The sequence below is a fragment of the Rhinolophus sinicus genome, chromosome 3, assembly GCF_057876585.1.
Source record: "Rhinolophus sinicus isolate RSI-liver-muscle chromosome 3, RSI-T2T, whole genome shotgun sequence".
Taxonomy (NCBI): Eukaryota; Metazoa; Chordata; class Mammalia; order Chiroptera; family Rhinolophidae; genus Rhinolophus; species Rhinolophus sinicus.
This window is the reverse complement of record NC_142503.1, coordinates 9,802,989-9,830,345: the sequence shown is the minus strand read 5'-3', so window position 1 is coordinate 9,830,345 and position 27,357 is coordinate 9,802,989. Positions and strand designations below refer to the sequence as shown.

The 27,357-nt window shown below is 47.0% G+C and overlaps 1 protein-coding gene across 1 annotated transcript in view; it reads left to right on the top strand.

The window, feature by feature from the left end:
* Positions 1–27,357, top strand: part of ANKH (ANKH inorganic pyrophosphate transport regulator) — a 125,904-nt gene that overhangs the window by 84,974 nt on the left and 13,573 nt on the right. Inside the window, exons 3-8 of the mRNA XM_019753533.3 lie at positions 996–1,114; positions 4,045–4,128; positions 7,613–7,783; positions 9,550–9,684; positions 11,865–11,957; positions 15,304–15,399. Of these exons, the coding sequence (XP_019609092.1) occupies positions 996–1,114; positions 4,045–4,128; positions 7,613–7,783; positions 9,550–9,684; positions 11,865–11,957; positions 15,304–15,399 (698 nt within the window). The remainder of the gene's footprint in view (positions 1–995; positions 1,115–4,044; positions 4,129–7,612; positions 7,784–9,549; positions 9,685–11,864; positions 11,958–15,303; positions 15,400–27,357) is intronic.

Genomic DNA, 27,357 nt, shown 5'->3' with positions numbered 1-27,357 from the left:
AAAATAATGGAAGCCACCTAAATGTACACTAATAGGACATTAAAATGATACTAAATGAAACTACAAAAAGAAATCTAGTGCAACCATTAAAGTGTAGAAACAGGTCATAGAAAGGTTTCATAGTTTTCAAAAGAGTATACGAGGTCTGACAAGTTCGCGAACTCATCCTGGAAAAGGGCTACACACCTCATTGCTGAATATCACTATGGTCACCTTCGAAGTGCTCCCCTTGGGAAGTTATGCACTGATGCCAGCGCCAAGTGCACCCTTCAAAGCAATTTTGGAACTCTTTTTTCTGGAATGGCCATCAGAGTTGTCGTTGTATTATCTTTGATGTCCTAAATGTCATCAAAATGTCTTCCTTTCAATATTTCCCTTCTCTTTGGGTAAAGAAAGAAGTCATTGGGGGCCAGATGAGGTGAGTAGGGAGGGTGTTCCAATGCAGTTATTTATTTACTAGCTAAAAATACCCTCACAGACAGTGCTGTGTGTGTGAGCTGGTGCATTGTCATGATGCAAGAGCCACGAATTGTTAGTGAAAAGTTCAGACCATTTTCATCTTTTTCATGCAGGCTTTTCAGCACTTCCAAATAATAAACTTGGTTACCTGTTTGGACAAACAGTTGGTACAAATTCATAATGAATAATCCTTCTGATATCAAAAAAAGGTTAGCAACATCGTTTTAACAAAGTTCATTGTCAGACCTCATCTATACAGTATGATCCTATTTTTCTGTTAAAACACACATGCACCCCACACACCCCCATAAAAGAACTGGGCGATTGGAGCCCAGAGTGTTCACCGTGACCTCCCCTCTGGGTAGAGGGATGAGATTGTAGATGATTTTCTTCTTTTGACTCATCTAAATTTTCTTAGTTTTCTACAAAAAAACCCCACAAATATTATGTTTAAAATTGTTTTCAAATTTTTGAGAGAAAAGGCATAGAGATGACTTTTTCTAAATGTCACCATATATGTTTTTTGATCTTTACAGCTTATAGTGACTTAGGCTACTACATTATCAACAAACTACACCATGTGGACGAGTCGGTGGGGAGCAAAACGAGAAGGGCCTTCCTGTATCTTGCTGCCTTCCCTTTCATGGATGCAATGGTGAGTAGAGAAGACTGCTGGCTTTTTGTTTGTGTTAAAATATGCATAACATAAACTTTACCATCTTAACAATTTTTTACGTATACAGTTCAATGGCGTGAAGTACATTCACATTATTGAGAATGTTCAGAGAACTCTTTTCATCTTGTGAAACTGAAACTCGGTCCTCATTACACACTAACTCCCTACCCCCTCCCCCAGCCCCTGGCAACCACCCTTCTCCTTTCTGTCTCTGAATTTAACTACTTGAGGTACTTATTAGGAGTGGAATCACAGCAGTATTTGTCTTTTTGTGACTGCCTTATTTCACTTCGTATAATGTCTTCAGGGCTCATCCATGTTGTAGTATGTGTCAAAATGTCTCCTTTTTAAGGCTGAATAATATTCCATTGCATGTATATATCACATTTTGTTTCTCCATTCTTCCAGCAGTGGACATTTGGGTGCCATCTTTTGGCTATTGTAATATTGCTGTCAACTATTGGGTATACAACTATCTCTTTGAGTTCTGTTTCAATTCTTTTGGGCACATACCCAGAAGTGGAATTGCTGGGTCATATAGTAATTCTCTTTTTAACTTTTTGAGAAACCACTATACTGATTTCCATAATGGCTTCACCATTTCACATCCAGCAGTCAGAAGGGTTCCAGTTGACCATTGAGTTTTAACCAGTCCAACGTGTCAGTTTATTTTATGAGAATTGTCTATATTCGCTATAAGTTCTGGCAGGCAGCAAGAGAGACTATTAGAAAAAATTGATTCAAATGTGTAGTTCTTTTCTGATATATTCAGGATCAAGGGATCAGGATAGCTTTCTGCTAAACTTGCCACTTGGGTGGTATAAACACCCAAAGCTTTTTAGAATAAGAATCTCTTGAATACACTGATAGGATTTCATTGCTTTAATAACCAGCTTTACCTGGTTATTAGCTAAGGGCAGCTCACTTCCACAGATTAAATTCTTTGATACCAAAGAGTTCTCAGAGAATGCTATTTTTTTTTTCTATTCATCTGTGTTATAGACACAGAAGACTTACCAAAATAAGTATTTCCGGTCATGTCCAAGGCTGGAAAATAAGTCCTTTCTTTGGGCTTCATTTTAAATTATCCTTGGAAGGAAGGAGACTTAAAAATATGTGAATCTGCAGTTTTTTATCACTCCTACCTCAAGTTCTGCATACAGTAGACACGTGAGGTAAGTGGGCGTCCATATTGGGATGAGGCAGCAGCCCCAAATCCACGGAGGAATGAGGCGAAGTAAAAGGACGCATGGCCCACCTTCTCAAATGTTATCAGAAGTCTTAGTTTGCCTGTAGTTAGATTGACATGTTCTCAGGGGCTCTCTGACAGCTACCCAACCCATTTGCAGGGTAGCCTTAAGTATTAAACTCAGCTTTGATGCGAACGTTCTGATTCTCGAGTGTGGTGACATCACTTTAGGCGGAGAATCTGGCCATCAGAACACTTATACCTGGATTGTCTTATCGCCAGGTGTAATCACTCTGGTAGTTGACAGACACCCAGAAAAGAGAAAGGCAAAAGGATTGGAGTCTACAGAACGACTCCCCGAGGTGTCCATGCTGGCTTACGAATGGCACCACAGTGCTTTCATATCAGTTAGGGAACTGAATGGAGTAACGTTTTTCACATCCTAGGAGAGGAAAAGCCTAACTGCCTACTAGGCAGAGTCCATGGTATTGCTCTAGAGCCAGCCCACTTGCCTGTATTGTCAACACACAAGAATTACCATCGTACAGTGAATTCAGGGAATTGTGAACTATTAGTACAGTGAATCCCAGACTCTCAAGTGCCTTGTATCCCATGTCCCCTCAGCTGTATTTATTTGCCATGAGAGAGTTTCTAAAACTCAGCATAACACCAGAACATGTGTAATGAGCACCCTTTTCTTCCACATTTCATCTACCAGTTCCCCCAAAGACCCCACAAGTAAGAGACTGCTAATAAAAAAAGAAAATAATGAACATTTACAAAGAGCAGGACATCTCCCCAAACACACACACACACACACATACACACACTCACACACACATTCACCTGCAGCATGCCCTGTTATATTGGTTGGAGAGATAATATTTGAAAACCACAAAGCTTATCCAGGTGGCTTTTGGTCAACAAAGATAGCCCAGAAATTGCTATTTGCAAATGTTATCTATAGTTTGCATTTCTTTTTACATTTGGCACCTTGGAACCTATAAGCCAAGGAGGGAAGGAGATGTCGCAGCTGCTATGTAAAGTCTTGACACAGACCTGTGTATCTCCGATGAAATTTTATTTCTGCGTCAGTTCAGATTGGCCTTTACAGCTTAGGATGGTCCTTAAACAGGTCCCATCGTGAACATCAAACCTCTAAACCTGCCGTCCCCTGGCTTTTCATCGTCTGCTCCTCTTAAAGGACCTTCGTCTTAATTTCCCTGAAAGGCGCAAAGTGTCAGATCAGATCCTGCCCAAACTTGAAGAGAAGGAAACAGTGGAACCCTAATCAGTCAGTGAGAACCTGTAATGAGGGGAGTGACTCAGAACCAAATTAGGGCCCTCATTATAACATGCTTCGTCCACAGAGAATGCTGGCTTTATGACTCCCACTGCTCTGAGAGAGACCAGTTTCCTCCACTCTTGGTTTTCACCCCATTTTCCTGCCAGGCTGAACCTAACTGGGCCACCAGTCTGCATTGACTGCTACGCAATAAATACTGTGCAGTCACTGATGCCACGGAAAAATCTAATGTGGATCTCGCCACCTGGCCAAATTACGGTCATTTTACCAACCAAAGATTTATCGAACCTGTGCCTGTTACAAAGGTTTTGGGGGGTATAACGTGTATTTCAGGAAGGCTCAGTAAATCACAATGACCAGAAATAATACAGTCCTGCAGATGTATCTCATGCGAAATTCCTTTCCTTCCGGCAGGCGTGGACCCATGCTGGCATCCTCTTAAAGCACAAGTACAGCTTCCTGGTGGGTTGTGCCTCCATCTCGGACGTCATAGCTCAGGTAAATACGGTCCGTGTGTCAGTCAGAGTGCTTGCAGCCCCTTCCGGGGCGTGATAGAACGCACCAGTGCCTCCTGGACCTTCACTCACTCTGTGGTGTGTTCCTACATGACTCACGTCAAATGTGGATGTCAAGAAATGTTTGTACCCTTGTAACACAAGTCTGTCTACTCTTGCTAGAATGAGGGTTTTCGGAAATTAAATGTAGTATCAGAGGTTTTGACCTGTATTTTTAAAGAGGTTGCATGTGGAATGACTAAAGTCACAGCTAGTACCTTTTGGGGTGGTCATAGGGTCGCTGTGCACTTGGCTGGGTAGACACTTGGCCCTCTGTGTGGCCCAACAGTCCATGGCCTGTCACTTGGTTCTAGAGAGAGCTCTTAGGAATGAGTCTTAAATGTTGTTTCTCATGTTGTTGCCACGCAAGGCTGCCATTCACGCATCGTTTCCCCACATTTAAAAAGAACCAGGAAGTCAAGCACTGTCTGAGAAGTGCACTGCACTGCTGGTGGAGTCCAGTTCCCTGGGGGCTGGCTCCAGCCCTGGTTTTCCATTTGCTTTTCTTTTTTCTTCCACCACAGCTACCTCATGAAAAATTTCAGCAGAAAATTAGATTTAATTCCTATAATCTGTAAATTAGACAGAATTCCTACAATCATGGATTTGGGAGAATGATTTCTTCATAGAGGAGGAGGTTAGACTGACTTCTATTCATGAAGGATTTACTTCATACCCTAGATTTATACCATCTATAACGTGATTTATGATCCCCAAATAAATATCTGTAGCCAAGCCTTCTCCTGTGAGCTTTAGACAGGGTATCGAAATGTCTCTGAGATGTTTCCACTTAGGTTCTTCAAAGGCACCCTAAGCTTGAATCCTTATCTTCTGTATCAAGCATTTTGCTTTTGTGCAAATTAATGGCATTGCCATCTGCTCAGAAACCTGAGGACCACCCTAGGAGCATCCCTCGTCATCACCGGCCTTTTGGATTTACTCCTAGAGATTTGTTTTTTATCCACCTCTTCTTCCCATCTTGGCTGCACTTGCCCTGGTCTAAGGAAACCCCCTCCCACCTACACGACTTGAGATGCCTCCTAACTCACCTCCATCCTTCCCCACTCTGGCTTCCCTGTGTTCCTGAGATAAAAGCCAAAATCCTGACGGTGGCCTGCAGGGTGCTCTCCTCTCGTCCCTCGCTTTCTGCCCTCCAGCCGTACTCCTTTCAGGGCCTGGGTGTGGCTGAGCCCCTCCCTCTGGGGGTATTTGCCAGGATCCCTCTGCCTCAGATCTCCCCACCTACCACCAACTCTGGCCATGCCTGCCAAGGCTGTAGGTCTCGGCTCAGACTCACTCCACGTGGGACACCCTCCCTCATTCCACAGCCTGGGCTCTCACAGTCGCCGTCCTCTTTCCTCCACAGGCCTTGTCACAGTTTGTCATTGGATTTTGCTGGCATCGCTGTCAGCTCCAAGATGACAGAGTCTGGGACTGTGTCTTGTGTCGTGGCAGCCCCAGCACCTGGTGTGGGGCCAGCAGGAGCAGGCTCTCGCTGGGAAAACCCTCGGCACTGAGACTGGACGTTTCCCTCAGAAAGTAATCCGACAGGGTTTTGATGGCTTTGTCAGATTCAAAAACCGTAATTCTGGGTTGAAATGCAAAGACCCAGGATTATTTTAAATTGATAAACGATACAATCCAAGATGTAAGCTCTACAATAAGTGTTGAGCCACATGGCACCAAGCTCTTAAAGACACTTCATTTGGGCCTTGGGAGTGCCACAGGCCACACTGTCCTATGATATGGCCAGCTGTGCTCCTCAGGCCGTTGTGTGGTCATCTCCACACCACCACCGTTTCTGCCCCACCTGCCTCCTCCGTCATGTCCAGATCCTCCTCCTTGGTCTCGCATGGTGTCCTGACGGCCCCGGGAGGCTCCCTGGACTTGGCAGAGGAGGGGTTGGTCTTCACGTGTCCATTTTTCATACAGCACGTTTTCAATCTCTAAACACGGTCATCTCAGTTTACACTGTGGGTTTGCACATGTCAGATGTCAAGCTTGCTGCAGATGAACTGGCCGGAGTCTGCCTGTTAGGACAGCTTAGAGGCCTCTAATTCATTAGAGAAAGAAGTGGGCATCTTCGCCCCCTCACAAAACTCTTAGTCTTCTGTTCCAAACCCAGTGGGTCCTTCACAAGGCTTCCGAGCTGGTGTCCACATCCTTCATTTATCACGGCTGTTGTTCCGCTGGGAGCAGCAGCGGCGTCTCGCTTTCCATCGCTGTATCCTCCGTGCGTGTGGGTGTGAGCCCTGCCCCCAACTTGTGTCCGCTCACGCTGTCTGCAGGCAGCCTGGTGTGTCCACGCAGCCAAGCAGTGCCTCTGTCCTGCACTCCCCCACGGGCATCGGTGGCAGGTCTGTCTCATTTACCGGGCTTGAGAATGGGAGCCCAGGCACGCGTGTCAGCCTATGCTATAAGCAGACCACCTCTAGTATCTGACACTTTTGTTCAGAAGAGTTTTTCTGGGTCACCCTGCTTTTCTGTGTCCCCTCTGGCAAGGAGTAAACTCATGGAATGAATCCTGCTTAGTCCCCAGCTGCTTTTTTCCCTTCCTGCCATCCCTGATTTCTTGATAATGCAGTGATCAGGGTACGGTCTTTTGGACAGGGTCACTCAGTGGGGGTGTATTTTACATGCCTATCATTCCATGGATATTTGGCTATTAAGGTTGATGTCACTGAGGAAAATGCCTCCTCGCCCATCCCCCTGCTTTTGCATTCATGACACCTCTGTGGTCTTCTGAGTGGGTCCCACGAAGACTCTGGATGGAGGCTGGGTTGCTGGTTGGGTTTCTGCAGGATGGGAGGTTAAATGCATTGTTACATTTGCTTTAGAGACGTTATTTCCATCCATCATGACTCTATGTTTTCACCTCTTCCACTTTTATAAGTTAGCAATTTTTATTTTTATTTAGCATGTTTTATAATAATATTGGTGCTTTTGCTGCATTTTTAGTGAATTCCATCTTATAAATGCTAAGTCTGTTTTTCTGTATATCGTCATTGATCGCCACTGGGTGTGTGTGCACGTGTGTGTGTGTGTGTGTGTGTGATAACGTAGGCCCTCACATGTGGATTATACGTACACCCCAGTATCCAACCTCGAGAAAGAAAAGCTTGGCTGCATCTTTTAGGGTCTGGGGAGCCAACGTTTCTAGATATTTCTTAGCGATAACCTAAACCAGATGTGCATTTGCCTTAAAAAACTCTGCATGGTGAATATAGCAAAATCATCGCGACTCCCAAATGTCTGACCCTGAATTCTGTGACAGCGGCACTGAGCCGTAGCCCAATTCCTGTTCTCTTTCTTGTCAGTGTCGAGGGTTTTGCTCAGAGATGAGCCCAATCTGGGTGTGAGAGATCGGGCTGTGCTTCTGTTGGTTGTCTCCCGTCCCCTCTGACTTGTTCTTGTCTCCCATCTCTCAGGTTGTTTTTGTCGCCATCTTGCTTCACAGTCACCTGGAATGCAGAGAGCCCCTGCTCATCCCGATTCTTTCCCTGTACATGGGCGCCCTTGTGCGCTGTGCCACCCTGTGCCTGGGCTACTACAGGAACATCCACGACATCATCCCCGACAGGAGCGGGCCGGAGCTGGGGGTACGTCCTTAGCACGCGCCGAAGCCCTCTGTGCAGTCATGTGGAATAAAGCTTTAGCCCACCCCTGGAGGAAGTGAGAAATCAGGGTCATACGCACATGCTCTAAGATGCCAGGAGCTAGGAGTGGCCCCAGGGACAGACAGGTGGAAGACTAATGAACTCTGGAGATGAAAGCGACCTTAGTGGCCGCTGGCCACTAAGATTCAGACACAATCTGAGGCCCAGGAGTAGATACACATTTATTATGGTGCTTCTTCCTCCTTAAAAAGTAAGTCATTCTGTAGTCAACAAAGATTTTAGGGCCCATAGTACCTTTGAACTCACACTTGATTGTTTTTAATTTACAGCAGGGATCCAGGGTTTGTTCCTACTTTTTGTACTGGCCAAACACAATCGCTCATTCAGGTACCTTCTGTGGAATGAACAGAGCATTGAGGGACCATAGGGCAATGCAGAAAAACTTTAAATATGGCCTCTACCCTCGAGCAGCTTTACATCCCATTTGGCAAATAAGACCAACCCAGAAGGAACAGACATGAACCCAAGACAGCACCTAGCTTCAGTGAGAACACAAGAGCCACCAAAGTGGAAAGAAGGAAGGTAGTTACAGGCTAAGATGCCTCCTTGCTGCACTCAGAGCCTGGCCTGGGCCTCACAAGTTGAACAAGATACAAGCAAGATTCAACCTTACACAAAGGACCCAAGAATCCTTTTCATCAAAGTATAAACAGTGTCTGATTTATGTGTATGCTGATCTTTTCATCCCTTAGCTAGTAGACATCATTTAGGTTTGTTTGCATCTGTGAGTAGCTGTAAGGCAGGTATGCATGGGAATCTGTAGCACTGAATAAACCCCACACTCCACCTGCTGCTCCCACCTCTGACCACTTACTCCCGTCATGTCGAACAATAATGGTATCGCCCACTTACCTGGATCCAAGGTCAGGCCACCGATAAAACCCGATGCAGTTATTTCCGGCACAAGAACAACCACTACATCAAGTCGGCCTTCATGGTAACGATCCACCTTTTAACATGCAGCCACCAGCAAAGGGACATAAAACGGCTGGATGGTTGCATGATGTAACTTTTACCCTCGTGAAGAATCAAAACCAAAGTTAAATAGTGAAAGCCAGGCTTTAAAGATAGCACACGTCTTTGCAGTAGAATTCTTAATAGATCGCTTTTTTGTTTTTACCATGCTTTTATTTTGATGATGCTTGTGAACATTGTTACAGCTTTGAGAATAAGAATCTCCTTAGGGGAAAAAAAGGAAAAAAAAACAAAACACCTCTATAGTAGATTTATATAGTGCCCAAATAATTAGGCACATTTGTGAGCTGATTCCAAAATAAATTCTAATAATTTTTTACTTTAAGAGTTACCTCTTACTGACATGGCTTCTAGCCAGTCACCTTGATGATTTAAACAAAAACTAATTTCCAACCTGTTTCTCAAGCCACGGAGTTGGGTTCTGCTTGGGGTAGAGTTGCCCTGTTTGGAAAAGAGTGGTTTTGGATCTGTCAAGGCTGAATGTGTGTTTTGATTTCACAGTAGCCTGCCAACTGCCTGAGTTAATTTTATTTTAACTGTACATTTTATTTTAATTCAACTTGGCTTGTCTACAGAGGCTTTTCCTTATATTATTTTTAAGTATAACGCATTGACTCATGATTGACATCAAAAGCAAAGGCTTTGACGCTGAGTTGTTTTTCCTGTTCTATTTCTGAAGCTTAGTGAACATTATTCTCCATTTCTTGATACAGGGAGATGCAACAATAAGAAAAATGCTGAGCTTCTGGTGGCCTTTGGCTCTCATCTTGGCTACACAGAGAATCAGTAGGCCTATTGTCAACCTTTTTGTTTCCCGGGACCTTGGTGGCAGTTCTGCGGCTACGGAGGTACGGCAGTCTCTGGGGATGTGGTCACCTTGTGAAGAATGGGGGCAGGGGTGGTAGAGGACAGATTTGTTTCCAGTTCATCTTGAGAGTTCAAGTAATTCTATGATATTAAATTATGTGACACGTTCACACTAGGGAGCCACGAGGGTCTCATTCAGTGACTTATAATCGTGCAATTTTATATCTTTATGAGTAAGGAAGAAAACATCGTACTTGTCTTCTCAGTGACCATGTAAGGAAACCAAGGCAAGGGCACACGAGTAAAGACACAACACTAGCAAGATGCTGGGCTAGTGTTAGAATCCAGATTTTGTACTTGGGCACAGTGGCCTTTGCACGGTTCCATGGCGTTGGCGTGATGCCTCTTCACTGTAGTTTCAGAAGACGATGGAATAGGCCAGGTAGCAGCAGCGGAAGTGACCACACCCAGCGTGTGAAGGGCTGAAGTGTCCACTCTGACCCACCTGCGCTCCCCTGTACTTCTCCGCCCTCCTGCGCGTACCATCCAACCCATCATGGTTGTATGTGCTCTTTGGCCATCTGCCCTGCTCCGAATGAGGAGCTCCGTGATTTATTCACTCCCCGCTCAGGAAATTTACCTGGTAACTGGCAGCTACTCCAAAGAAAGAGTTGAATCATGTTTTCCATCTTCCAAGTGTGGTATGAACAAATCCTGTGTTTCCTCCTCCGCTGCCCTCTGGAGAACTAATTTCGTCTCTGGAACTGCTGATCCTCCGGGAAGGCTGGTGGCTGCTCGTTAGGGCCTCCTGTTTACACCCTGCCCTTGACTGCGCTGTCAGCTCATCTCCAGCCTAGGGTCTCCTGCCAGTTTCCATGTCCTGGGAAGCAGCTCATGTTGGCTTGGAAAGAGAAGTACATAAATCACAAGCAGAATGCTTTCTCTTGCCTCAGTTTGTTCTGGATTTTTGGTGTTTTTTTTTAATCATGAATGTCATCTTGGGTGGCTTCTGGACCACAGCAGCTTTCTTACTTAAATACTGCGGTTTAAGTTGCCCAGTAACAAGTATGTGACCCCCATCACCTGCGTGCTAGAATTTCATCTTCCCCTTAAAACAAACGAGGCAACTTATATATTAGAGCCATTTCTCTGTTGACCTCAATGGCATAGAGACGCAGCATGTGGGGTACAGAAGTTCATACATTGATCGTCTGCTTATGTGTCAGCATTTACGCACATTACGTTGACTTCCCCCAAACCGTGTTTGATGGTATTGTTAATCTCACAGTTCCGTTGGAGGAACAGAAAGGGAAGCCTGACAGCGTTCATGCTTCACGCAGCTGGTAGGTGATGAAGTGGAGACTGGACCCCAGGCTCGCCTATTCCAACCTCAATCCTCCTCACAGCAGTGTCTTCACCCAGCTGGGGGCTTCCCTCGTGTTCCCGGCGTGGCTGTTACGTGCATTAAAACAGATGAGACCTGCACTCCTCCTTTGCTAGCTGGCTAGAGAGTTGAATTCTGCCAAAATGCAGATGTAGAGTTTTTTTCATTTCCTTCCTTTTTATTTACATAAGAAGAGAAACTCATTTTCATGGAAGAACATGTTTGGCTTCCTGTAAGAAATAGTTCTTTAGTTTTCTTTCGAAATGGGCCTGTCCTGGCTGAATGGATCAGAAGCGAGCTGAGTCTGAAGGAGAGCACATAAAGCCATCAACAAACGTGTCCATTCGGCCACCGTATAGGACGGGATAGAGCCGTGGAGGTGGGTCCTGAGCAGAGACTAGCCAGAGAGCACACAGGGCTCAAAGTCACATTTTGCGACCCCAGAATTGGGCTAGACTAGGAGGTTCGGTTTGACTCTACAGAAAGAGCAGATTTTAGAGTCTGGGCCTGCATTGAAATCTTGGCTCCTGGAGCCAGCGACCTGGACCTGGACCTGCTTCCCGTTGGCCTCATGTAACATAAGCGGCATCCTCCTGGTCTCTGGTGCTCTCCCTGAGGCCACTCATCCCACTCCCAGGGCCTCAGTGGGGCGAGCACCTGCCCCTCCCTCCTGCTCTTGGGACATCCTGTGGCTGACCAATGCTTGTCACCCAGGGTGGAGTGATCTGTCAGTGGTGGCCCCACCTGAGACAGCTTGCTCTGCCGCATGGCAAACGGCAGCTACTGCAGCTGCTCTCTGCAAATGCCGATGCTAACTGCTGCCTCTTCCTCTTGCAGGCAGTGGCAATCTTGACAGCCACGTACCCCGTGGGTCACATGCCATATGGCTGGTTGACGGAAATCCGTGCTGTCTACCCTGCTTTTGACAAGGTGAGACCCTGTGGGGTATGGTGTCTGAAACGACGCTCTTTAAAATGAGTGTTTGATAGACAGGGATCGCTGATTGGGAGCGCTCTAATGTTCCCACTCTCACCTCCCTTTGCAGGGTTAGGGTGTCAGGGAGGTTGAAGGTAAGTGCAGAGTATTGCCCTCAGAAAATAACGGGCCATTGAAGGTTACCTTGATGCTGAGCCTGTAACGTCTCTCCAAACTGATATTCACGTTTAGGTTATTCCTGCTGAGAAGTTGTTTGTTGTCAAAAGGGAAAATATACTCTCAAAGAAATGTAATACATTGGATTTTGTTTGTCTGGCTTGTTTTTCAGTTAAACTAATACTTCACTGACATCATAGCAGATGTGAAGCTACAGGCAGGTAGTGTGTGCTTGAGGTCATGGGTTTATGGACGTCTTTCGGTGTACAGGGTACAGGCGTGCTGAACTTGTCCGTGCAGCAGGCCTGGGTCCAGGTTGGGTTGGACGCAGCAGACTTATTCCAGCTGAAAATATCTGTTAACAGCAGCTCTGTCCTCCCGCGGCTGCTGACGCAGCCAGAGGAGGCTCATAGCCCTCCGGACCTGTAGCCTTGAGCTGAGTCGAGACCATCCTGCCGATTATTCAGTAAATGTCTATTTTGTTAAAGATTAATTAATGGAACCTATAGACTTTTATCCTAAAACAAATGACTAGCACACCAGACCCCACCCCCCTCCCAAAAAGATAGTCTGCAATGTTTTAAAATGAAAAATAGGAAAGAAGCACACAGCCTGCCAACGGTACTCTTAATTGTACGTTTAACTCTTTGGCCTTGAATTTGTATAGAACTCGCTCAGAACCATTGCCAATATCATCTTATCTTTTCCCAATAAGAGTCCTGGGCGGTGAGGGGAGGAAGCCTGTACTCCAACAGATCAGCTGCCTCTATACCCACACCCATAATCACCCATGAAAAGCACCTCACCTCAAAACACTTTTGGGGATTGCCACCACACAGTCTAATGGGGACCCTCCACCTGTAGCCGACATTCGCTTGCAGCATCAGGTTGCTGATTCCGGCTTCACAGGCCTTTGAGAGTGGACTTCAGAGGCATGAATCCCCTGACCATCTGTGTTTGAGTGGGTTTCATCCAGGCAAACCAGAGAAATCATTGTTTTCATTTCAAGGAACACGTGTAAAGAAGCAAGTCCTAGAAAACCAAAATGGACCTAAGTCTTCTTGCTAAATTTCTAGCTCTTGGAGAACAAGACTGTATAATAAAACTTGGAGAACAAGACTATATAATAAAACTTGATGAGAAGAGCAGGTACGAAAGTGTTAGGACCATTTGGCCGTGAAAGTCTCATCTGAAATTGTTTTTGACGACCTTGAAATCATGAAACTTAACGATCCAACACTATACAGTTTTGCTAGGAGCATCCAAGAACAAACATTGTTTTACTTATGATCACAGAGGGTAGACGCAATGAGAAAATTCCGTTAACGAGTGTACCTCTAGCCAGGGACTGGAGTTGCTCAGACCCCTTTGAAACCTCACCTATTCTCTCAAGGGGTCCACTGAGCTACTCCCAGCCATTTATGTGAATGCGTCTATTCACCCAAATCTGAGACATCTCTGTGTGGATTTCCAGAATCTGCTGCACTGACAGCTGAAATCCTTAGCCTCTTTGTGGGTTCCAGAATGAGAGAGTTCACATTCCTCACTTAGCTTCTGATGGTTCTAGGTAAATATTGAACTGGTAGAGTTTTCCACTAGTACAAATTCTCTCTACTGTTCAGTTATCATCTGCGAAGGGGTGTATTTCTAAGCAGAGTGGGCAGACAACACCACACACAAATGCCGATCTCCTGACACATGCTAGTTTATTCTAGCCATACTTGCAGAAGTATTTGCTATTTTAAAAATAAAAGTGCACCTGACGGAGTATGCACGTTATTGTCACCACGGGCGATGTGTGTGATTTGAGGCCTAATTCTTGCCAGTGAGGCCACCTCCTCACTCAGCCCACCAGGGCACCACTCTCACAGATCGATCCCAGTGAGATGGACAGGTGTCCCACCCATTGCCAAGACAGCAGTCTGTCATTCAGGAAAGCAGATATGCTTTAGAGACTGGAAATAAGACAATGTAAGCTCACCCAGAATTTGTGCTGGTGGCATCCACAGGGGGAAGGGATTGGAGCGATTGCCTTAGACTGCAAAGTAAAGGAAACATCAAAAGTTCTTTTCCGAGTGGAACCTGTAGTATCTCTGCTTTTATAGGCTGGACATGGGAATCAGGTGCTGAAGACATATCTTCATTAGTCAGCTCTGGGACTAATTGGATCCATAACGAGGCGGGGATTATTTTTTACTGCTGGATTTCATAGTTAAGGGCCAGGCATTCATTTTGACTGGGTTATGGGCAGGCTTAGCAGGGGCGCTTGGACAGCCTTAGCAAGCCTTAGAGTCACAGATGTGGAAGAGGACATCTGAGCCATCTGCATTATTTGCTTAAATTCAATTTAACAAAGGCTTTGAGCACCTTCTCCACTCAAGAAAGATTGTGCTAAGTTGCAGGAGCTAAAGTGAAGAGTGAGATACACAGTCCTTTATCTCTGCGAGCCCACACCTCAGAGGGGCTTTGGCACAGGCCCCTGAAAAGAGGCCAGGATGCCAAACCTGCCTTCGGTGAGCTCCAGGTGGTCAGCATTGCAGGAAGGGGGGCTCAGAGGCAATTTGGAGCTCAAAGAGGCTTTAAGGATGAGATGGGCAGTAAGACGATGGGCCTTGAAGAAATGGATGTTTTTGACGAACAGAAGATCCAATAAGAGAAGGAGGAACAAAGGCACAGAAACGTAGAAGCGAGACATGTGTTAGGGGACGAGCAAGAGTTTCCCTTTGGGATACAGGCCGAGCAGTCGTGGCGGGGATGTGAGTCTGGGTCAGGGCCAGCAAGGCCTTGAATGCCCAGTCCAGCTCATAGTCCATTTGGTGGAGAGGAGAAGGCCCAAGGGTCACAGAGCAGGGCCGTGGCATTCAGGGAGATGCCCACGGTGGCCGGGAGGGGAAACATGGGCTGAGGTCCTGGACTAGGCTAGGTGGGCACCAAAGGGGGGTTGCGAATTCAGGAGACACTGCCTAGCGTGCAGTCTGGACCTTCCTCTCATTAACGTTCACGTCCAGAGACCTGACAGCTGTCTGAGAGAGACGCAAAGTGACAGCTGTCTTCCAAACTGTCACTTGACATCTATACTTTAGACACATCAAATAAAACAGAAATGAGATGCTCTTTAAGCTGCATGTGTCGTCAGCCGAGGATAACCCAGAGCCGTCACCAGTGTCCTCTTCTTCCCCCCTAGAATAACCCCAGCAATAAACTGGTCAGCACCAACAGCACGGTCACAGCAGCCCACATCAAGAAGTTCACATTCGTGTGCATGGCCTTGTCGCTAACGGTAAGAGAGACCCACCCCACCCTGTTTTTGCTTTTGGAAAAGGAGAAGTTGAATGTTTCTATGAAAGGGACATGGCTTGTATTGCATAATGCGATGCTGTACTAGGTTAATGAACAACCTCTTCAGAACAGTTTGATCCCAAAATATGAACATTTTTGTATTCGAGGAGGTTATTGCATCTAGGAACAAAGAGACAACTTCTGGCATTTCTCGGGACTTCATAAATGCTGAAGAAAGGCTGATTTTGCGATTAATTGTAATACTGCTCTTGTCTTGCTGAATAATTTCCAGCCCCTCTTTGAACCTCCAGAGTGAACTGTATTACCATCCCTGTCCCTTCTCCAAATTTAATTGGTGATATTTCTATTTCTCCAGGGAAAGTTCCTTTCCTAATTACAGTGACGCTGATGTCTCCTACTTATTTATTCATTGTTCACGCACTTATGGGCACCTACTGCCTCCCAGGCTCTGTGCCGTCTTCACAGATGCAGGTGTGAACAGGTGTGGGTCACACTGCACTGCTGGTGCCTGTGTACAACCTTCAGTAAACAGCACGTGTCCTTCCTGTATCAACTCCCATGAATAATTGAAATGTAGATGATAATGTTCAAAAAACATGGAGGAAACACTTACACGCTCTATTATTTAAAGCACGTGGTATATAATTTCAGGTTGTTTATAACACTTATCACCAGTAGCAGAAAAAACCCCGTAACATCTATAAGCAAACTTGCATTGTAGACTGTGCCCTTTGGGTCGTAAAGACGGAGCTGAGAAGAGGATCAAAAGAAATCCAGGTCTTTTGAACTCAGTTCAGTTTTCCTTGTTTTGTTGTGGTTGCACATTTTCTGTGAAGTCCTGTAGAAATTCTCCGTTTGTATTGCAGAGTAGAAGTGTGTTTTAGAAATGCCTGGGTGTGTGGCTTCTCCTCCTAAGTGACTGATAGCCGGGACCTAAGGCCGTAAAAGGGCTTGGGTTACGCTGATGACAGGGCCACAGCAACTGTTGTCCTGCTTACTGTTATCACCAGAACCATTTAGCTTGGTAAGTCCTGACAGTAGTTCTTTAAAATCAGTCTCTGCGTATGTGTTAAACTTTTAATGGGTAGTTTTCAAAGCGCACAGCTTAATGTTTGACCCATTGATCCAAACCCTGAATGGATTGTAAAAAGGGCAACACGAGACAAATAGCTCATCACATAACACCTCTGACACCCGGTCATTCCCGTGTGTCCTCAACCACCCGGCACCCCAACCCAGCCCCTCCCTCGTCCATCCCTCATGAACTCTGTGGGGAGGGGGATGGAAACAGTGACCTAGTAGGAATTTCTGGTAGCGTGCCTGCTGGAGTCAGGACAGGTCCCCCGGCTAATCCTGCTCCCCTGTTTGCTTTATTTCTCTCTATGGTGTGCAAGTTTTTCCATAACTCCCTAAAATATTAGCAAAACAGTGAACAACCTTGAAACTGTTTAAAAGAATATTTTAGGAAACAGAGAGAAGAGTTTTATTCCAGGAACAGACCTCAGCTTTTGGAGAATGTGTTAAATGACTGGAAGTCGAAAGCTGAGTTGACTTGGATGCCAGGTTCTGTGACTTGGACCTCGTCCACACAGAAATCTAGAAGCTTTGGGCTGTTACGGGCTCTGCAACCCCCATTCTGACCTCCTCTGTCTCCTTTCCCTCCATTTAAACATCGTCCCACTGCTACAGATGAGTCCAATCAATGGAGAATTTGACCAGATTGGATTTAAGGGTATTCCTTCTCTCCTTCAGCTCACAGGAAGTGATCTGTACTTCTAAAACAAGTACAACTAGTTTACGTTGAAATGATCACTACCTGAGATCTAGAAAAATGTTTGGGGTTCCCATGGAGGGGTTTGATTTATTTAATTATTCTAATCCTATCATCTGTAACGAGAAGTATCTCAGGGTAGGTGTCCACCACAGAAATAAAAACTCAGAGTCCTTGTTGGAAAGGAACTTGGAGGTGAACTAGTCAAGACCCATAATATTTTAGGAAAGGAAATGACTCAGAGAGGGTAAGAGACTTGCCTAAGCCCCCAGTGATAGAACCAGCTAGAAACCAGCCCTGCAGGCTCATTCTCCAGGGCCCTTGCTCTGAAGCTCCCCATTTCCAGGGAGCAGAAACTCATGTCTGGCCTGAGGTTCCAGTCTGGAGCCCTTGTCGCCATATCTGAAACTGTGGTTTCGTCAACATTGAAAACAATGGTACCTGAGTTTGCAGTTTGTGAAGTGTCTGTCTCACATATATTATCCTTATAAGGATTCAATTAATTGGTCCAACATCTTGGCTAAAAGAATTGTGGTTAAAAGATGCATAGAAAAAAATGAAAGGGTTTTTTATTTTTTTCTAAATTAAGTGTTAAGTTTTGCCTTTAATGTGCACATACCTTTTTATGGCACTTACCCATATTCATTCTTTACATGTATTACTGCTTATAGGCTGGGAACTTCCCAAAGCAGGGTCTGTTAGGTCCTTTTATCCCCAGGACCTAACACCCTGCCTGAAACAGAAGGTGCACCATAAACGGTTAATAAACACATGAATCAAATAATAACTGTGAGATAAAGATCAGAAAGGCACCATTGGCAGCCAGCCTGGTGAGCGACAATCTCCTTATGCAGACTCAGTTTAATCCTATGTTTAAAGCGTTTAAGAGGCTCCTTACTCTCAAGTCTATTTTCATTTTTTTTAATGTTCTAACTTCTTAATATCAGGAAATTAATGTAGCAGAGGTCACTGAAATACCCCAGAGCAGCACGCTTCGTGTTTATGCCAGTAGATGATAGTTCGGACAAAGGGTGGGCTTTCCAAAGATTCCACAGCTTCCTGCGTGGCTCCTAGCACTAGCACACTTTCAGGTTCTCCTTCTTTGGGCAAGCCAGCTCTTTCTTTTCCCTGGGGCTCTGAGAAGAGCTGGCCCCACGGATCCTGCAGACACTCAAAGAACAACGTGTGCTGTCCAGAACAAACGTTTGTCTTTCCATCAGTACGGGCTCACTCTTCGGGTGCTGACATTGTGGGTTCACCCTCTGCCTGTGAACATTCCGGCTGTGTCACTTTGGACAGTTAAGAGGAGACTGATGTTGCAGCACGCTACAATACACATATTTATTCCCTAGTCTAGATTTTTCACTTTAAATGTTGGATGCCTGTCCTACACCAAAAGTTGGTCGTTGCCCCATACTCTTTCTTATCCAGGAGTGGTTTCGATCCACTGGGCTTTAAGCAAAGTAGCAAATGTCTGCTGCCCAATTGGAAGGGGAGGTGGATTTAGGAGGAGTGTAGAGTAGAAAAGTAATGTTTTCCTGTTAGCGTCTTGCCCTCAGTCCTTCCAGCTGCCTTAACAAATGCCAGGCCAAGTGCTGGTTGATTTCCTAGACCACCTGATGGGAGTGAAGATGAGGAAAGGAGGCCAGGGACCTCCCTGTTCCTGACACAGGGCCATCTTGGAAAGCCTGTGGATCAGCTTGCCAAATTTACCAAACTTGCCATCAATCCAAAGATCAGCTTCAAAATGGTAGAATTGTCACATAAAAATTAATCCCCAATAGCAACAAAGGAGGGGACATAATGCAAACCAGGGTCTAGCACGGTGACTGCAGACGGGGAAGCTGCTGTGTGGGGTACAGGAACACACAGTTGGAAGTATGCACGGTTTACATGGATTGGGAAGCACAGCTCCCAGTGGCATGCTACATTGTGGAGGGGCAACCACGCAGAGGAGAACGCCCTGCCGGCCAGTGGTCAGAGCCAACGAAAGCAGGTAGGACCACAGGAGCCAAGCTGTGGCGGGTGCTGGGGTCAGAAGCAAGTGGCCAGTTTTCCCCTGAACCTCCCAGGAGAGCCATGACCTCCATCACTTATGTGACTGACTGGAAAACACGGTGAGAACTAGTGCGGCTTCTAAAAGGCCAAGTTTTTCTTGTAGGTAATCGTCGAGAACACAGACAGGTGGGCATGAGCTTACAGTTAAGGACTCAGAAACCGTTCCTTCCTTTCGGGGCACAGGAGCTGGTGACTAAACTTACAGAAGCTCAGCCTCTGAGAAAGCCGGGGATTTAGCATGACTCCCTCCTGGATTCCAGATTTGGGGGTGAAACGAAACCAGGAACCAGGGTGGGACGTGTCTTCTCAACAGTCCTTTTGGTGAGAAAGAAGTGTCCCCCAGGGCCAGTTTGGGAAGCCAGTAGAGATAAATTTACCAAACTTGCCAACTTACCCCAAACATGTTTTTTTTTTTCAATTCTTTCTAAAGTTTATAGCAAATCATATTAAATGGGGACTATTTAACAGCTTTGGATGATTTTAATTGACCAGTTTCCATTTTGACTTTGTGGTGACATTTTAAGAACTTCTGGTGTTTTCTTAAGCTCCCTGCTGCTCTAGTTTTGGGGAGCTGTTCCAAGAGAGGGGGGGCCCTCTGTGGCAAGAGGTGGAGAAGAATGGATGCAAAGCAGGGCATGGCTGCTGCTGAGGCCTCCCCAACCCCCTTTTTACATAATGGAAATGGGCATCCAGATGGATGTTGGCAGGCAGAGCTAGCAGGGCACGTTGGTGCTGTGAGCAACCTGCACAGCCGTACCCAGCACCCACTGGATGCTGAACCCAGAGAAAGTCAGGAGGAGGAGAGCAAGAGTCGGGGAAATGGAGAGCGGGGATGTCAGGGAGAGGGGAGACTATGGGACAGAAAAAGAAGGGGGAGGTGGAGAGTCAGAGGAAGATGTAACAGAATGACAGAGGTGGGTACAGACAGATGGGGAGAGTATGACAGCCCCAGACACCCCAGAGCCCTCACATTCCCCCAGGGCCCTGCCAATCCTTCCAGTACAAATTGCTGTCGGCTTTAGAAGAGTTGAAAAAGAGACAAGTGTTTAAGAAGTCTGTAAATTTGACAGTTTGTTGTACAAATGGGCTGATTTGGTGAACGGGTTGATTTTTGGTGCACTGGCCAGTTTCGGGCAGGCAGGTGTGAAGGTGGAGTCTCACCAGACTTCTCCAGAGGTGGCTTTGTGCCCTCAGATTCAGATTATGGCCAGGTCATGGGACTGTGCCAGGGCCTCCTGACTGCAGCCCGCTGGCCTCCCTCAGCTTCAACAAATGAGTCTGCGTGGTGGGTGGTGTGTTGTCTGTGTGTGTGTGTGTGTGTGCGTGTATGTGTGTGCGTGCGTGCGCGTGTGTTTTGTGTGCGTGCAGTGCATGCGTGTATGTGCATGCGTGTGTGTATGTGTGCGTGCGTGTGTGTATGTGTGTGCGCGTGCGAGTGTGTTTTGTGTGTGTGTGCATGTGTGTGTGTATGCGTGCGTGTATGTATGGCTGTCACTCAGGCAGAGAGATAAGGAACCTGCCAGGATGCCATCAAACTACAGTACCTCCCACAATAGGTGCGAGGTTATCTGACGCCAGTGGCTGTTACGACTTAAGGATCGGCTTCTTTTTTAAAAAAATTAAAATGGGTTTTACTCTGAATCTTTCAGAGCCTTGTGTTTCAACGTCAGTGGGTGGTAAAAAGAGAAAGTGTGACTGCAGTCCATCCTGAACCTTCTCCTCTGATTGTCGTGGTTGGACGGTGTCCACCAAACCGCCTGTGCAGCGGGCCTCGCCCCCAGTGCCTGCGAATGTGGCCATATTTGGAAAAACGGTTAAGACGAGGTCCTGGTGGGTGAGGAAGTGGACCCCTCCCCCAGTATGACTGGTGTTCTTATAAGGGGACATTTGGACCGCACACAGGGAGGAGGCGTGTGAAGACTGGACGTACGCTGCCAGGGCCGGGAGAGGCCAGGAAGGGACCCTTCCCTAGGCCTTCTGAGGGCGTCCCGTCAGCACCTGGGGTCTGGCCTCCAGAGCTGTGAGATCGTTCCCTTCTGTTGTCCTCAACCACAGGTTGTGGAGCCTTGTTCCCACAGCTCTCGCAAACTCATACACTGGTGTTTCTGAAAGAAAGGGATCTCATGGCCGGCCCGCCGGGTGGATTCATTAACCAGACCTAACTAAGCAACTGGCTTCCTGTCGTTTTAAATTCTCCACTGGGTGACTCTGTAAGACGTCCCTTTTGTTTTATCTCCAGATTCTCCATGTGAGAACCTCAGTAGAGGATTTCCTTAGAAATACTTTTCATGTGGTCTAGCACTGTGCTGCGTTAATGTGCTTAATTGTATCTTTGCGGATGGTTTTGGGGGGAGAAGGCGGTATTATTAGCATCATAGCATCCAGTGGAAGTACCAGTGCTAGATTTAAGTCACTTTGCTTTTTGCTTTTTTTTTTTATGCTGCTTTCCATTCCCCAAATAATCCAGAGCACCCCAACCAGGCCCTGGCAGAATCCACTGTCACTGCTAACACTGAAAAGCCAAAACATATCCCCAGTTTTCAGGAACAAATTCAATCACTAGAATTTAATCCCGTTGTTATTTATCCCCCCGCCCCCAAAATTGTCTCAAAATCTTGATCCCTTCTACTGCTTCCCACTTGAACCTTACGAATGATGTGTGACTTGGCACAAAATTGTAAAAATTACGTAGCTCCCGTTTAACATATCAGCACAGCCCCACATTCTAGAACGTGTGCCCCACCCGAACGAGTTAGAGAACCGTGGGAAGACACTGTACTCTCCCGGGATCCTGCACGTGCCTGTTTGCTGGCCCCTGTCTCACACCAAGGGTATGGTTCCCAGGCTTCACCTGGAGTCTCTCCTGGTGCGAAAGCAGTTGATCAGAGATGGATGACGGTCACAAACTGCTGTGCCCCTCAAATGGCACAGTCACTCAGTGGGGATTGACTCATAGATGTCCAGGAATTCTATTTGACGACTCTCTGTGGCTTTAAAACAAAACAAAAAATTATTAGTCTCAGCTTAAAGACAGAACCAGTCTGGGAAGCATTTTTCTTTTCCACTGGGCACATTATCCGGTGGGACCAGACGTCAGCTTGATCCGATGCTTAAGCCAGACCCTCCTGACCATGATCAGGAGAAGACGTGAGGACCGTCATGATAAGGCTGGGGTGGGCTTTCCAATTTCAGCACCTGCGCGCACACACCCAGGTGCCGTGGGCTCTGCATATGAACCCGGTCCTGGTGGCCGAAAACTCTCCATGTCCTGTTGGTTTGTGTCATTCCAGCATGTGGGGAGTCAGCAAAGCCCGCGTCAAACATCTCAAAATATTTTTTGTGCGTTATCTCAAAATGTGTCCAGAAGCACTAAGTAGCCGTATGTACATCAGTGTGTAAAATGAGCACGAGAGGACACTGAACGCCTGATGGGCATGCCGAGTGGTCGTTTTGCATGTTTAATGAAGCCAGAGACCACTGGGCCCTGGAACAAAAAACAACAAAACCCTCTGGTCCACGGAGGCATTTCCCCGGCTTACGGCTCCCAGCTCCTAGGGGTCTCCTGCACCTGCTGACAGACAGAAAGGAACCTGGATGGTAGAGTTGCTTTTAGCTAGCTGATATGTGGCCTTTGTTGAAAATGTTTTTTATTTTATTTTAATGGGTTTATTACTGCATTTCCAGTGCTGAGTCAGACGCACGGTGACATCAGCAGCATTCTATTGTGCCATGAGGTTACTCTGGGGTCTTTTCAGACCTTCTGAGCCCAGGGCAAGCCTCAGCGTGATGCTGAGAAAAAGCAAGTGTGGCAAACAATTGTGCCTGGAAAACCTACTCACCATTAATCAGGTGCCAGGTGGTTTCCAGGGGCCTGTCTTTAGTCCTCCCTCAACCCATGTGACTTGAATGAATTGACACTTGCCCCCCAAAAATAAGTTTCTAGAGCATCACGGTGCACGCACCACAGCTGGCACCTCTGAATTGCAGGTGAGTTCAGATGCCCTGAATGGCCCTGGGGCTCTCATGGCACTTGACTGCCCTGGTCACGGTTTTTAATGATCAAAGGGATGAAAGGAAAAGGATTTAGCACAGTGTTTATGGATGTGGGTCTGCAAGCCCCAGGGCCTGGGTTCAAATCCTGGCTCCACCACTCACCAGCTGGCTGGCTCTGGGAAGGTCACTTAAAACTAAAAGCCTCAGCTTCCCCAGCTGCCACACGGACATGATAAGAATACCCACCTTTTAAGACTTTTCAAAGGATTCATAGCTTACATAGTGCCAGGCATGCTGTAAGCAAAGAATGCCAGCTGTCCTCATCTGAAGTTCACAGACACGTAAGATTCTGAGTGAGGAAAAGATGGCTATACCGCTAAAAAATAAACAGCTATTGGTATAATTGATGCTAAAGAATAATTTTATGAATTTTCTATTTATACACACAAACACACACACACACACACACACACACACACACACACACAAAATACCCTTCCAAATTTCTGTGCTTTTTTTTTTTTTTTTTTTTGGTGTTTAACATAATCCGCCTCTTGATAGATTTATACATCCCTTCCATAGTTGGACCTCATGCATACGCGAGACATCAATGTGTGGACCTTTTTCTCCCTGAGGCTTGGGAAAGCTCTCGGATGTCCCATCACACCTTCCTGTTCGTAGCCTCCAATCCCAGGTGCCGACAGTGCTTACCCAGCCGATGGTCATTTTGTTCATTTGAAATGTCAGTTGCCCACAAGCTGCAGTGAGCACAGAGAGAATGGGATATATTTAGTCCTCCGGCTTAGATATCCGATATCTCTGCACACAGCAGCCAAACATTAGAAATGCCAGGAAGGGAAGATCTGTAAGCCACAGATGTACGCGTTAGGCAGAGCCTGGGCAGTGGAGCATACGTGTACAATGGGATCGACACTGCTTAGGGATTCTCTGTTTAGGGGCCCAGCTCCCCAGGGAAAGAACACATGCATTCACCCTGCAGTCATTCAACAAATGCTGGAGCCCCTGTCACGTTCCAGGCCCTGGGACTACCACAGTAAAACACACAGACTCTTTTTTGCAATCTCATAGAGAAGACAGGCAATAAGCACACACCATGGTGTTAGGTAGTGTATTAGTTTCCCATGGCCGCTGTAACAAATCACCACCAACCTGATGGCTTAAAACATCAGAAATGTGTTCTCACACACTTCTGGAGGCCGGAAGTCACAGTTCTGTTCATGGGGCTGAAATTAAGGTGTCAGCAGCCGTGCTCCCTCCGGTGGCTTTAGAGAAGAATCGGTTTCTTGCCTCTTCCAGCTCCTGGTGGCTGCCAGAATTGCTTGGCCACGTGACTGCAATCTCTGCCTCTGTCTTCACACGGCCTACTCCTCCGTGTGCCCCATTAACTCTCCCTTTGCCTCCGTCTTGTAAGGACACTGGTGATGGTGAGCTGGGCCCACCCAGATAAGCCCAGTGAATCTTATCTCAAGTCCCTTAATTTACTCACATCTGGTACCCTACAAAGTCCTAAGTACTCCCTAAGTCTCCTGGGAATTAGGGAGTGAATACATCTCTTAGGGTGGCCGTTCTGCAGCCTGATACCGGTGGTCACAGGTGCTTTGGGGACATTTTAGTTAAAGGAAAGAGGGTGAGGTAGATGCTGTCTTGGACAGGACAGTCAGGGAGGGTCCCCCTGAGGGGACGCAGTTATACATGGGCAGAATGTCCAGGAGCCCAGCAGCCGAGTGCCCCCTCTCGGATGTATGTGTCTGACCACTGTGGACGCACGCGCAGCTCCGTGCTTGCATAGCACCTGGTGGATACTCACCGGCAGTCTCCTCCCTCCTCTCTGCCCGGAAATCAGTGTCAGCTCCTCCCTCTCTCTCCGATGTCAACCTCTCCCAACTCACCCCTTCTTGTCCACATTTAACAGCTCAAGACTCCCAACCTTAAAGAAAGTTAAAGAAAACATAAAAATTGTGTCTCTATACAGCAGGCAGCCTACGTTTCTCATCTCCTCAGCATTCGAACTTCTGGAGAGAATTACCTGAAGACACCCTCCCCCCACCTTCCTGCTGCTGTCTCCCCCCACCATCTGTCCCTACCTGAGGCCACCTGCCTCCTCCCTCAGGGAGCCATGGGGACCTCCTTCTTCCTCGATCATTCTTTTGACCTGCATTCTTGCCCCATCACTTGTTATGTCCTTACAGAGCTTGCAGAGGTCCTCACTGCCTCAATGCCCCCAGCTAATCTTATCTCAAGGCCCCTCTCCCCGTCCGGTTCTCCAATTACAGGTTTGATGCGGCCCACTTTTCTTTCCATCCTCTGCTCATTTCCTTGGCTTCCGTGACACTATCCTCTGCTGGTTTTTCTTCTTTCTGGATTATTCCTTCACACGCTCTTAGGTGGAAGGTCGCTCTTCCTCACTCCAAGAGCACCTCAGACCTCTCTCCTAGCCACCTGCCCGTCTCCCTCTTGACACCCTCTCTCTGCAGGGCCTGGATGAGGACACGATCACTCTTTCCCACGTGAGTGGCCATCTCCTCCTGGCCCATCAGACTGTGTCCATTGAGGGCGTTCTGCTGGTCCCCAGCTTCCTGAGATAAGCCTTGTCTGGAAGGGACTAGGTTGAAGGCTGCTGGAAAGAGGAGAGGGTGACGGAGTGACCTGTAGACATCAGGCCTAGGATCGCTGAGTGCCTCTGTCACACCTTGCCTGCCAGAGCCCTTGAGGTCAGGAGGAAAAGAGGTGGAAGCCACTGCAGAGTTTACGGAGAAGATATTTGGTATTTAAAACCTTTTAGTCCTAAAGCTTCAGAATTGCAGATCAGAGGGCCCCTCCCGGATGAGAAAGAAAGCAAAAAAGCGGGATGTGAGAGAAGGAAGCAGTCAGACACATCCACCCCGCATCAGGTTATTTGTCTGTGACACACTGAGATAATCCCTTCCCGCGAGGTTCAGCTCGTCTTAAAATACATTTTATGCTGTTCACTTGAGATACGTCCTCAGAAAGCACAAATCCCAAAGATATAAGCAGGAACTCCACTCTGCCTTGTCCCCTCCCCCCAGAGCTGGCGCCACCTTGGAAAGACATCGAGGTGACTGAAAAGGTCTGTATTTATAGTGCCCCTGATCCCTGCCAGCGCCAGGCCCGGCCACCTGCTCCTCTCAAGGTCTGACTGGGCTGTCTACGGCGCTGCTGACAGAAAGAGGCAGAGTCTCAGGGAACAAACACACCCTGCCTAGAGTCGCAGGCATGGAGTCTGGCCGGCCCCACACGGCCTGTCACAGCCTCAGTTTCCCCAGTTAGGAGACCTTTTTTCTTCATTTAAGGGCCAGTTTTGCATCTTGCAGCTCAGGCTGAGCCCCTCCAGTCCCACCTGCCTCCTCTCCACATGCAGCGGATAAGGTCTCAAATGCTCTGGTCAGCGTATTCTCTGTTGCTGCTTCATGGGATAGCGTATTTCACTATCCCATGAGCAGGTCAGGGATTTCTTTTTCTTAGTGGTGTCCCATCACCCGGAGCTGTACCTCAGTAAAAGCATGTCAGTCCTGAGAGCTTCGGTTGTGTGCTAGAAAGCTGCAGAATCCTAGCTGATCAATGTAAAAGCCTCTATCCCACAGGACCTCGTCCAGTCGGCTGTTTTCAGAGTTAAAAGTTGGGTTTGTGAGAATGACCCAGCCTCAATTTCCTGTTGCTTAACCTCCTCTCCAGCTGTCACTCAGCCGTCTAGGGCAGTGGTTACCACAGGCCTCATTCCAGCCGTGGTGCCATGCCGACCTTGTGTCTCCAACAAGGACAGCCTGTTTAAGGCTTTGTTTCTGCTGAGCGGCCCCACCCCCGCACCCCGAGACTGCCTTCTCATTGTTCACATTATCCAGGAGAAGAAAATGACTCTCTTGGGCTCGAGGAAAGGGACAAAAAGAGCCAAAGGTAAATAAACAGAATTCAAAACTTTCTCATCGGGCATCCCCTGGGAGCGTACTGTGTACCAGCTGGCCCTTTGGTCACCTTTACACATCCCAGAAATACGGAAGGAGCAAGGCTTCCGAGTCCCCAAGGCCTGAGTTGAAATCCTCGCCCCACCCTTTACCAGAAGGGTGACCTGGGCAAGTC